This window comes from Vulpes vulpes, chromosome 2 (genome assembly GCF_048418805.1).
Source record: "Vulpes vulpes isolate BD-2025 chromosome 2, VulVul3, whole genome shotgun sequence".
Lineage (NCBI taxonomy): Eukaryota > Metazoa > Chordata > Mammalia > Carnivora > Canidae > Vulpes > Vulpes vulpes.
In genome coordinates this window covers 55673895-55686734 of record NC_132781.1, presented here as the reverse complement: position 1 = coordinate 55686734, position 12840 = coordinate 55673895, and the positions used below count along the sequence as shown (strand labels likewise).

Sequence of the window (12840 nt, the reverse complement as noted above, 5' to 3'; positions counted from 1 at the left end):
AAACACAGGACATAACGTGGTTTCAGGAAGAGCGAGCTCATCAGCAGCCAGTGGCCAGGTGCGGAGTCGGCGGCGGGGACTTTAGGACCCTGCGCCCCAGGAGCGCGCGACAGGCGGGGTGCGCGCGGCGCGTGAGGTGAGGGGGAGGGCGCGGCTTTCGCGCCAGCCAGGGACCGCCTCGCGTCCAGCCGCATCCCGGGGGGCGGGGCTGAGCTCCCGGGCCGCAGTGCGATTGGCGGAGGCGGGCGGGTGACGCTGACGGCTGGCGCGAGGCCCCGCCCCCGGCCGGCCCCGCCCGCGCGCGCGCGCCGGCAGGTCGGTAGCCTCGCTCTGGCTCGCGCCGCGCCTTCGCGCCGAGTCCGTGCGTCAGTCGAGCCCGAGCGCGGCTGCGGAGCGGAGGTCTGCGGCCGGCACAGCGCGCGGACCCGGGGAGGTAGCGGTGTCCGCGGGTGTCGCCTGAGGAGACCCGGAGCCCGGAGACTCGCGCAGCGCGATGGCCCCCATTGGCCTCAAAGCCGTGGTCGGAGAGAGTAAGTGGGGTCGGGGTCCTCCTGCGGGCAAGGGCTCGCCCTACCTGCCCCCGGCGCCCTGGCCTCCGCGCCCGCTGCTCGCCCCGCCCGGCCGGGGGCTCCGGGCTGGGAGGGTCCCGTTATTCCGGCGCCGCCCTCCTCTCAGGGAAGTCCCTCCCGGCCTCCTGCGGCCGGCGCCCGCTTCCCTGCTTCCCCCGCTCTCCCCTTCCCGCATTCCTCCCCCTGCATCCCCAATCCCGCTCTTCCCTCTTTGCCACCCCATCGCCCCCTGCTCACCCCCGTTTCTCTCCCCTCACCCCATCCCCCCTTTACGCCATTCCTTCTTCCTCCCCCTTCACGAACCCCAGCACCCCATCCCTCCCCTTCACCTCGCCTTTATCCCCTGCAGCCCGTTACCCTCCCCTTCTGCACCCAACACCCTCCCCTGCACCCCCATTCGTCTTCACTCCCATCACCTCCCTCCCCCTTCGCCTCTTCCCTTCCTCGCCTTCTTTATTCCCCGAGCTCCCTGGTTCCGTTCCGTTCTCTGCCTCCAGTCCCTCCCTCTTTCCCACTCTGCTTGGTGAATCGTGACGAGCGAGATCGCGGCCCGCGCCGCCACCCCCACCCCCACCCCCCTGCGGGAGCCCGAGCCGCGATCCCCCGCTGCGGAGACCCACCTGGGAACCGCTCGGCGCGCGCGGGCCGCGGCGAGCCTGTCGCCCAGCCCGGGCCGCTGCTGCCCGCCGGGGAGAAGCAGCCTGTTTTTCCAAGGGCTCGGCTCTGCTGCGCTGAGGCCGCCTCTCTCCTCCTCGCGTTCCGGGGTCGTGACTGTAAGGGCGGGGTCTTATCTGGGTCCCGACCCCTTCGCAATCTCTCGGGAGAGGCGGAAAGCTTCTGCGAGCGGCGGCAGGAGCGGCCCTGCCCAGCACCGCAGTCTGCAGTCTCCCTGTTGGCAGGACTCAGCCCTGGCTTGGCTTGGCTGGACGTTTTGCAGGGAGGAAAGGGTTGTTGATGGGTTTGGATGAAAGGCTCCGCGTAAATGGATGTTTAAAAATGGATGGTGGTTGAGTGTCGGCTGCAGCGGAGTGAGGGCTGTTGGTGATAATATTTGGAAACGGCGTCCTCGGTGCTAAATAAGATTGATGGTAGGTGTGTAGACAGTGCCTCTTCGGCGTTTTGGCGATTTCTTTAATAAAAAACGTATAAGGCTTTCTGTGGCTTTTGCTACCTCTTTCGGATTTAGGAAGAAAATTAAAACTGGGCTTTTCTCTGCAGGAGATGATAAGAAAGGAAAGATAATAAAAGTGGTGGAAATGACCGTATTTCCTTTCCAGTGATTCTATTATTATAGCGCTCTCTCGTCAAACGTTTTTAGCTGTGTAGCGTTCCTTTTGGGCATCATAACTGTTTTTCTTCCCCAGTTCTTCCGTTGATATATAGGAAATATTCCCACTTGTTGTACAACCTGACCTGACCTATTGCATCAGAAGAAAATTGTGATAAAAACTGGACCCCAGATGAGCAACTTTTGAAGAGTGCCCACAATAATACCTGCCTTCCTCATGCAGTAAAGTTCCCGAATCGTTTACCTTCTATTTTCTTAGGTGAATCAAGGCTGTTGGGGCTGGAAGGACCCATGAGGGATCTTCTAATGTCATTTTACCTGTGGGAAAGAAATAGAGTCTTGTTAGCAGTTAAATGATTTGCCAAAATCAGTGTTAATTAATTTTTTAAAACCTAATACCCATTTCCTTGCAACATTAGTAAAAGATAACTTTCTTCATTATTCTGTATATACCATTTCCTTCCAGTAGCCTTTTAAAAGGGTTTTGGAATGCGGAATGTTGTTATATGTTACATTCTTTCAGATGTTATATTTGAATATTGTGCTTTTAAGATAAAAACCTTAACTGTTATAGAAATAAGTTTTTGCATCCTTTTGCCAGGACCCTTGTATATGTGGTAGCCCCTTTTCCCCCCTCCCCTTTTAGAAATCAGCATAATGATAAAATCAATAATGCAGTAATGGCTAAAATTTCCTTTCTGAAATAAAGCAAGACCACTCTTTATGAAAATCAAATTAATTTTACATAAAATGGTGAATGCGTGAACAGCAACTGTTCTGATAACATTTGAGTTGTGTATATATTTCCGGAAAAATACTATTGCAATTATTTGTCAATGACACAGGTTAATTCTGGCTTGGGTTTCTAATTTTTCCTTTCTTTCTCTAAAAAATAAAAGTAAAATAAATATTTTTATTATTTTTAAAATGTTATTATTATTTTTAAAAGATTTTATTTACTTATTCATGAAAGAGAGAGAGAGAGGCAGAGACTCAGGCAGAGGGAGAAGCAGGCTCCGATGTGGGACTCCATCCCCGGGGCCCCAGGATCATGACCCGAGACAAAGGCAGACGCTGAGCCACCCAGGTGTCCCAAGATTTTTTTTTTAACCAACATGCACCAGTTTAAATGTCTCCTACATAGACAGCCTGGTCTTCCCAATCTAAATTAACACCTGATAGTCACTGTTGATTGTATTTCCTCATTTTATTTTCTTTGTAGCACTTAAAATGAACTGAAATGATCTTGTTCAGATTTGTTTTTTGTGAGGCTTTTTTTTTTTTTTTTTTGTATTTCTTTGATTGTTTCATCCATTTGAATATCGCTTCCAGGAGAGCAGGGTCTTTATCTGGCATGTTCATCACTGTACTCAATGCTGAGAATGGTGGCGGACTCAGTCAACCATCAATAAATATTTATTGAATGTGAATGAATGAAGCATACAATGGAGAGCACGATAAGTGTAGTTTTTGGCTCCTTGTCACATCTTTCTGAGTTGAGTTTTTAGAATGGCAGTAGGAACAGACAACAGAAATAGAGGAGGTAGGTCTACTTTAAACTGTTTATTCAGCAATGTTAGTTCACAGCCAGCTAGGAACTATGGGAGACTAAAATATGGGACACTCATATTGTTGTGACAGACATAGACAATCCTGAGGAGTTACTGCCAGGTTTTCCCTTTCACCCCCTATCGCTTCCCCCATGTAGGATATACTCTGTGAATTGCCTGTCTTTATTGATAGTCTTGCCCAGCTAGACCAGAAGTTCCTTCAGGAGAGAGTAGAACCTTGTCTTATTCTTTTGTCTATCCTTAGTGTGTGAATTAGTGCTTGGTACTCAGTAGATGAACAAATGGCTTAACCTTTACGTATAGCAATTCAGAGAATGGGCTCTTGGAATTAGACTGCCTGGGATAAAATTTTGGCTCACCAATCATTAGCCATGTGACTTTGGCAAATAATGGAACCTTTTTGTGCTTCAGTTTCTTAAACTATAAAATGAGTTATAGCATCTACCTTGTGGGGTTCTGGGAGGATTAAATGAGGTAGTGCAGTTATAGCACATAGCATGGTTCTTAGCACACAGTAAATTCAGTATATATTATCAAAGTGAAAAGATCCACAAAAAAGGCCAGTAAGTGTTAGAGGATTTTGAGCACAAGCGCTAGCTGTCCTGTGGGGCCAGAGTTTAGGGGGAGAAAGGAGTCTCAGAAACATTTCTTGAAAGGGGCAGCCGGGTAGCTCAGATGGTTAAGGGTCTGCCTTTGGCTCAGGTCATGATCCCAGGGTTGAGCCCTGTTTTGGGCTCCCTCCTCAGGGGGGGTGCCTGCTTCTCCTTCTCCCTTTACCCCTCCTCCCTGCTTGTGCTTCCTCTCTCTCAATTAAAGAAGTAAAATCTTTAAAATTTTTTTTAAAAGACTACTTATTTATTCATGATTTATTCATGAGAGAGAGGCAGAGACATAGGCAGAGGGAGAGGCAGGTTCCCTGAGGGAAGCCTGATGTGGGACTCTGATCCCCGGGATCATGACCTGAGCCAAAGGCAGATGCTCAACCACTGAGCACCCAGGTGCCCCTAAAAAAATTTTTTTAAAGATTTTATTTATTTATTTGAGGCGGTGGGGAGCTGAGCAGGGGATGGGCAGAGGGAGAAGTGGACTCCCTGCTGAACTGGGAGCCAGTCTTGGGGCTTGATCTGGGACTCTGGGATCATGACCTGAGCCAAAGGCAGATGCTTAACTGACTGAGCCACCCAGGCGCCCCTAAAAGAATTTCTTGGGGATCCATGGGTTGCTCAGTGGTTTAGCGCCTGCCTTCGGCCCAGGGTGTGATCCTGGAGTCCCGGTATCAAGTCCCACATCTGTCTCCCTGTGTGGAGCCTGCTTCTCTCTCTGCCTGTGTCTCTGCCTCTCTAGCTCTGTCTGTGTCTCTCATGAATAAATAAATAAAATCTTTTTTTAAAAAAAATATCTTAAGTGCAAAGGAACTGGAAAATGAGAGAATCTGCCTGAAGAACCTATGGATAAATTGTGATCTGATCTAACTTCTGTTTCCAGTTCTGCTCATATCTTGACCCTTTTATCTTTATTTTCTTTCTATAAAATATACTTGTTTTCTGCTCTCTACAAAGAGGTTGTAAGAGAAAGGAAGATTTCATTTTTTGTGGCATTTTATGTCTGTTTTATGTTAATAGATGACATTTCAATCATGTAAATCCATGTTGTAATCCAGAGTTTATTTCTGTTCCCTGAAGTTTTGTCAGTATATTACAGTGATGCAAGGAGTTCAAATGTACTGTTTCTCTTTCTTGTTGTTTCCTAGCTGCTCATAATTTTTCCTCATATTTGTTTATAAGAATCACATTCCTCTGGAAAAGAATGCAGTTTCGGGGATCCCTGGGTGGCGCAGCGGTTTGGCGCCTGCCTTTGGCCCAGGGCGCGATCCTGGAGACCCGGGATCGAATCCCACATCAGGCTCCCGGTGCATGGAGCCTGCTTCTCCCTCCGCCTGTGTCTCTGCCTCTCTCTCTCTCTGTGTAACTATCATAAATAAATAAAAAAAAATTTAAAAAAAAAAAAAGAATGCAGTTTCGATTTGCACATTAAGTACATACCTTTTTCTGATTGAGCCATGATTTGTAGGATGTGTTAGAAATTAAGAAAGCATCTAGGGGATCCCTGGGTCACTCAGCGGTTTAGCGCCTGTCTTTGTCCCGGGTGTGATCCTGGGGTCCCGGGATCAAGTTCCACATCTGGCTCCCTGCATGGAGCTTGCTTCTCCCTCTGCCTGTGTCTCTCATGAATAAATAAATAAAATGTTAAAAAAAAAAAAAAAGGACATCTAGATAGAAGCAGTCTTCTCTCATTCTTATACTTCTTTTTCTGTAGAATCCTGATCACAACCTGAGCCAAAGGCAGATGATCAACCACTAAGCCCCCCAGGTTCCCTCTGTAGGAACTTTGGTTAGCATATAAATGACAAGTATTTTTTGAAATATATTGCATACATACTGTATTTTTTCCAATTTTAAAATCAAGGTATAACTTGCATAAAGTTCACCCTTTTTAGTGAATGTTTCTTCACATTTCAACCATTGCATGCAGCCATGTAACCATCAAAATATAGAACAGTCTCCTTCCACTCCCAGCAAACACTGAACGGTTTTCTGTCCCTAAAGTTTAGCTGCTTCCAGAATGTCACATGAATGGAATCATACAGTATGTAGCTTTTTATTTTATTTTATTTTTTTAAAGATTTTATTTATTCATGAAAGACAGAGAGAGAGAGTCAGGGAGCCTGACTTGGGACTCTATCCCAGGTCTTCAGGATCATGTCCTAGGCTGAAGGCGGTGCTAAAACCACTGAGCTGGGGATCCCTGGGTGGCGCAGTGGTTTAGCGCCTGCCTTTGGCCCAGGGCACGATCCTGGAGACCTGGGATTGAATCCCATGTCAGGCTCCTGGTGCATGGACCCGGCTTCTCCCTCTGCCTGTGTCTCTGCCTCTCTCTCTGTGTGACTATCATAAATAAATAAAAATTAAAAAAAAATATTAAAACCGCTGAGCTACCCAGGCTGCTCAGGCATCCAATTCTTGATCTCAGGGTTGTGAGTTCAAGTATTGTGTTGGCCTCCATGCTGCGTGTGGAGCCAACTTAAAAAAAAAAAAAATATATATATATATATATATATATATATATATATATATATATAAGTATATATATATATATAAATTTTAGCCATTCTGATAGGTATTGGTTTGATTTTTTTTTAAAGATTTTATTCATTTATTCATGAGGGATGCAGAGAGGCAGAGATATATGCAGAGGAGAAGCAGGCTCCCCGCAGGGAGACTGATGGGGGGGTACACGACTTAATCCCAGGGACCTCAAGATCATGACCTGAGCCAAAGGCAAACTCTGCTCAACCACTGAGCCACCCAGGTACCCCAGTCTGATGGTATTAATTTGCCTTTTGCTAATGACTGATGATGAGAAGCATATTTTCATACATTTAGTATCAATCTGTATATTTTTGGTGAAATGTCCAAATCTTTTGCATATTTTTATTGGGTTATTTTCTTATGATTGAATTTGGAGAGGTCTATATATTCTGGGTGCAAGTCCTTTATCAGTGATATTATTTAAAAATGTTTTCTAAAAAAATATTTTCTCATAGTTTGTGTCTTGTCTTTATTCTATGAACAGTATTTTTCAGAGAAGGTCTAATTTATCAATTTCTTCTTTTATGGATTCTGTTTTTGGTATCCTAGCTAAGAAATCCTTGCCTAGCCCAAACTCACAAAGATTTTCTCTGTTTTATAAATTATCTGTGTTTTCTTCTAGAAGTTTTATAGTTTTATTTTTAAAAAGAATTTATTTATTTATTCATGAGATACACACAGGCAGAGACATAGATGGAGGGAGAAGTAGCTCCCTGCGGGGAGCCTGATGTGGGACTCAATCCTGGACCCAGGATCACACCCTGAGCCGAAGGCTCAATTGCTGAGCCACCCAGGTGTCCTGAAGTTTCATAATTTTAGGCCTTATATTTAATCTTAGATCCATTTTGAGTTAATTTTCATTTTTTAAATTTCTTTTATTTTTAAAAGATTTTATTTATTTTATTTTATTTATTTTATTCATGAGAGACAGAGAGAGAGAGGGGCAGAGACACAAGCAGAGGGAGAAGCGGGCTCCATGCAGGAAGCCCGATGTGGGACTCGATTCCAGGACCCTAGGATTATGCCCTGAGCTGAAAGCAGATGCTCAACCACTGAGCCACCCAGGTGTCCCTCCACTTTTATATTTAAAAGATAGAGAAAAAATAATAACTTCAAATGAAAATAATATGTAGATTAGAAATGTAATTTTAGGGACACCTGGGTGGTTCAGCGGTTGAGCACCTGCCCCTAGCTTAGGGTGTGATCTGCGGTTTCAGGATCGAGTCCCACATCAGGCTCCCTGCCTGGAGCCTGCTTTTCCCTCTGCCTACATCTCTGCCTTTCTCTCTGTGTGTCTTTCATGAATAAATAAATAAAGTCTTAAAAAAAAAAGAAATGTAATTTTAACAACCTAATTTAAAAATGGGCAAAGGAACAGTGCCTGGGTGGCTCAGTCAGTTAAGCGTCTGATCCCTGATTTCAGCTCAGGCCATGATCACAGGATTGTGAGATTGAGTCCTACATGGGGTTCTTCACTGGGTGTGGAGCCTGCTTACGATTCTCTCCCCCCTCTCCCTCTGCCTCTCCCCCAACTCGATAGATGATAGATAGATAGATAGATAGCAAAGGATCTGTGTACATATCTTTTCAAAGAAGATATACAAATGGCTCAATAAACAGATGAGAAAACTGCTTATCACTAGCCACCAGGGAAATGGAAATCAAAACCACAATGGGGCAGCCCGGGTGGCTCAGCGATTTTAGCACCACTTTCAGCCCAGGGCATGACCTAGAGACCTGGGATTGAGTCCCACGTTGGGCTCCCTGCATGGAGCCTGCTTCTCCCTCTGCCTGTGTCTCTGCCTCTCTCTCTCTCTGTCTATCATGAATAAATAAATAAAATCTTAAAAAAAAAACTCACAGTGGAGGGGTGCCTGGGTGGCTCAGTGGGTTAAGCACCTGCATTTGGCTCAAGTCATGATTCCAGGGTCCTGGAATCGAGGCTCAAGTTGGGCTCCCAGCTCTGTGGGGAGTCTTCTTCTCCCACCCACCATTTGTGCTCTTTCTTGCTATCTCTCTCTCTTAGATAAATAAATAAAATCTTTAAAAAAAAAACCCCACAACTATTCAAAAAAAAAAAAAACCCACAATGGAATACTACTTTATATTCATCAGGATGGCTATAACAAAAAAGACAGATAATAAAAATTTGGGGAGAATGTTATGAAATTGGAACCCTTACACACTCCTGGTAGGAATGTGCAGCCACTCTGGGAAAGGAAACGGTAACTCTTTCTTCAAAGAGTTAAATATAGTTATCATATGACCCAGCAGTTCTATTCCTAGGTATCTACCCAAGAAAACTGAAAAAGACATGTTAAGGAAAAAAAAAAAAAAAAAGATAAAAATAAATGTAACATAAATTCTATTCCATGAATATGGTATATCGCTCCATTTATTTAAGCCTTCTTTGGTTTCTTTCAGCAGTGTTTTATAGCTTTTGGCATACAGACCTCGAACATATTCTATTAGATTTATACTAAATATCTCATGCTTTTATTCATTCTATAAAGGGTACTATTTTATTTTATTATTTTTTTTCTTTTAAAATTTATTTATTCATGAGAGACACAGAGGGAGAAGCAGGCTCCATGCAGGGAGCCTGATGTGGGACTTGATCCCGGGACTCCAGAATCACGCCCTGGGCCGAAGGTAGGCGCGCTAAAGTGCTGAGCCACCCAGGGATCCCCAAGGGTACTATTTTAAATTTCAATTTCCATATAGATTTTTATGAAGTGATTTTGTATTCTGCAACTCTGTTAAACTATATACAGTTCTCTTTATAGGTTGCTCCCTTATTTGGGAAGCTAAGAATTATGACTTTAACATTGCAATATAGCTAAGAAACTAAAATATTAAAAGTAAATTTGTTAAAATATCAATTTTTCCCAAACTGGCCTATAGATTCAACACAATTCCAATCAAAATCCCAGAAATAGGGATCCCTATAGGGATCCCTGAGCCAAAGGAAGGCACTAAACCGCTGAGCCATACAGGGGTCCCCCAGAAATATTTTTAAAATACAAAATAGATATGCTGATTCTATAATTTATGTGGAAAAGCAAATGAACCAAAAGAAGCAAAACAATTATGAAAAAGAACTAAGTTGGACAACTCATAATACCTGGTTTCCAGTCTTACTTTAAAGCTACAATAAATGACATAGAGCGAATATTGATGAAAGCATACACATAGATCAATGAAACATAACACTGAGTTCAGAAATGGACCCACCCACGTACGGCCAACTGACTTTCAACAAAGAACAAAGACAATTTAATGAAAAAAAGGATAGTCTTTTCAATAAATGGGGCTAGAACAAGTGGACACTCACATACAAAAAAAATTCACACACGCACAAAATGAACCTCCTAACTCACACAATACATAAAAATTAACTTGGGACGCCTGGTGGCTCAGTGGTTGAGCATCTGTGTCTCAGGGTGTGGGATTTGCTCTCTGCTCAGTGGGGAGTCTGTTTCTGCCTCTCCTTCTGCCCCTCCCCTTGTACATGCTCAAGTGCTCACCCTCTCAAATAAGTAGTTTTTACTTTTTTTTTTTTAAGATTTTATTTATTCATGAGAGACACAGAGAGAGAGAGAGGCAGAGACACAGGCAGAGGGAGAAGCAGGCTCCATGCAGAGAGCCTGATGCAGGTCTCCATCCTGAGACTCCAGGATTACACCCTGGGCTGAAGGCAGGCACTAAACTGCTGAGCCACCCAGGTATCCCAAATAAGCAGTCTTTAGAAACAAAGAAACCCCTACTTTTTCTTGTAGTAGTTGTAATTCTGTCCTTTTAGACAATTCATTGAAAATGTAAAAGTTATTGAGGTGTCTGGGTACTCAGTTGGTTAAGTGTCTGCCTTTGCCTCAGGTAATGAACCTAGAGTCTTAGGATTGAGCCCCAAGTTGGGCTTCCTGCCCAGCGGGAGCCTGCTTCTCCCATTACCTCTGCTGTTCCCTTTGCCGCTCCCCCTGCTTGTGCTCTCTCAAATAAATAAATAAATAAATAAATAAATAAATAAATAAATAATCTTTAAAAAATTTAAAGTTATTCTTGCTGAGTGTTCCCATCGTGTCTTCATTCCCAGTTTATTAATTAAAAGTATCATATTTTTAAAACTCCTTATTTAGGGGCACTTGGGTGGTACAGTTGGTTGAGCACTTGACTCTTGATTTTGGCACAAGTCATGATCTCAGGGTTCTAAGATTGAGCCCCAAGTGGGGCTCCCAGCTCAGCACAAAAATCTGCTTGAGATTTTTTCCCTCTCTTAACCCTTCTGTCCCTTCCATCACCTACATACATGGGTATTCTCTCTCTCTCTCTCTCTCTCTCTCTCTCTCTCGTAAATAAATAATCTTTTAAAAAAACAACAACACCTCCTGGTGTGCCTGGATGCCACAGTTGGTTAAGTGTCCAACTTTTGGTTTCAACTCAGGTTGTGATCTCAGGGTTGTGGGATTGAGCCCTAAATAGGAGTCCCAAGAGTTTGTTTTTAAAATCAGTATTGGGGCACCTGAGTGTCTCAGTTGGTTAAGTGTCTGCCTTCAGCCCAAGGCATGATCCTGGAGACCCAGGATCAACTCCCACATCAGGCTCCCTGCATGGAGCCTGCTTCTTCTGCCTGTGTCTCTGCCTCTCTCTCTCTCTCTCTCTGTCTCTCATGAATAAATAAATACAATCTTAAAAAAAAAAAAAAAGGTGAAGTGGGAAGATTCCCATCTTTTTGTATGTTTCAGAATAGATGACATAAGAATTCCTTTCCTTGAAAATCAGAAGTCATTTATCCATAAAAGTATTTGAATTTGTTGCTTTTTTGAAGAGAGAGGGTAAATATTTGATAGCTTTTTGTTTATCCAGGTTGTCTACTTCTTTTTTTATTTTTTTTTAAGATTTTATTTATCTACTCATGAGAGATACAGAGAGGCAGAGACATAGGCAAGGGAGAAGCAGGCTCCATGCAGGGAGCCCAATGTGGGACTCAATCCTGGGACTCCAGGATCATGCCCTGGGCTGAAGGCAGACGCTAAACCATTGAGCCACCTAGGCGTCCCAGGTTGTCTACTTCTTTAGTCAATTTTGGCAATTTGAATTTCCCTGTAAAATAGGCATTTCAACTTAAATTTTTTATTTTATTTTTTTTAATTTTTATTTATTTACGATAGTCACAGAGAGAGAGAGAGAAGAGGCAGAGACACAGTCAGAGGGAGAAGCAGGCTCCATGCACCGGGAGCCCGACATGGGATTCGATCCCGGGTCTCCAGGACCGCACCCTGAGCCAAAGGCAGGCGCCAAACCGCTGCGCCACCCAGGGATCCCTTTTATTTTATTTTTTTAAGATTTTACTTATTCATGAGAGAGAGAGAGAGAAAGAGAGGCAGAGATACAGGCAGAGGAGAAGCAGGCTCCATGCAGGGAGCCCAGTGTGGGACTTGATCCCCGGACTCCAGGATCACACCCTGGGCCAAAGGCAGGCACTCAACTGCTGAGCCACCCAGGCTTCCCTCAACTTAAAAATTTTAAATTTATTGACTTTAAATTTGTTAACTTATTTTTTTAAAATATTTTATTTATTTATTCATGAGAGACACAGAGAGAGAGATGCAGAGACATAGGCAGAGGGAGAAGCAGGCTCCATGCAGGGAGCCCGATGTGGGACTCGATCCAAGGACTCCAGGATCACGACCCAAGCCGAAGGCAAACGCTCAACCACTGAGCCACCCAGGCATCCCATAAATTTGTTAATTTATAAAATACCTCCTGTAATAGTTGTTATGATCGTCTTTCTCATTTATTCTGTTTGTGCTATTATTTTCATGGAAATATATGCCAGAGACTTATCTGTTTTAATTTTTTTTTTTTTATTTTAAGTAGGCTCTATGCCCAGCACAGAGCAGGATACTGGGCTCCTCGATCTCACCACCCTGAGATCATGAGCTGCGCTAAAATCAAGAGTCAGACACTTAACTGACTGAGCCACCCAGGTGCACCCACACACACACACATTTTTTAGCAGTTTATATTGGGGCAAAATTTCTGTAAGAGGTAGTTTGGGACTCAGGTAACATTCACGTGTTACCCATCAGATGTAAGTATATATATCTGCCGCAGGATCCAAAAAGGGCTTATTGAATGTTCACCAAAAGATTTTCCCTCTGGCTTTTTTGGCATGCAGCACCTCTTAGAAAAACAGGTGTTTGGCAGCTAATGAAATATCTTTTCTTTAGTAGTCAGGCCAAATCTTATAGTCATTACTAGCA

At 44.0% G+C, this 12840-nt stretch overlaps 1 protein-coding gene across 4 annotated transcripts in view; it reads left to right on the top strand.

The window, feature by feature from the left end:
* The first annotated feature begins 243 nt into the window (after positions 1 to 243).
* Positions 244 to 12840, top strand: part of STXBP1 (syntaxin binding protein 1) — a 75740-nt gene continuing 63143 nt past the window's right edge. For 2 of the 4 annotated variants that reach the window (XM_026009351.2, XM_026009350.2), the window contains exon 1: positions 244 to 530. In XM_026009351.2, the coding sequence (XP_025865136.1) occupies positions 494 to 530 (37 nt within the window). In that variant the 5' untranslated portion in view covers positions 244 to 493. The remainder of the gene's footprint in view (positions 531 to 12840) is intronic. The other 2 variants (XM_072741888.1, XM_072741908.1) reach the window with 2 other exon arrangements.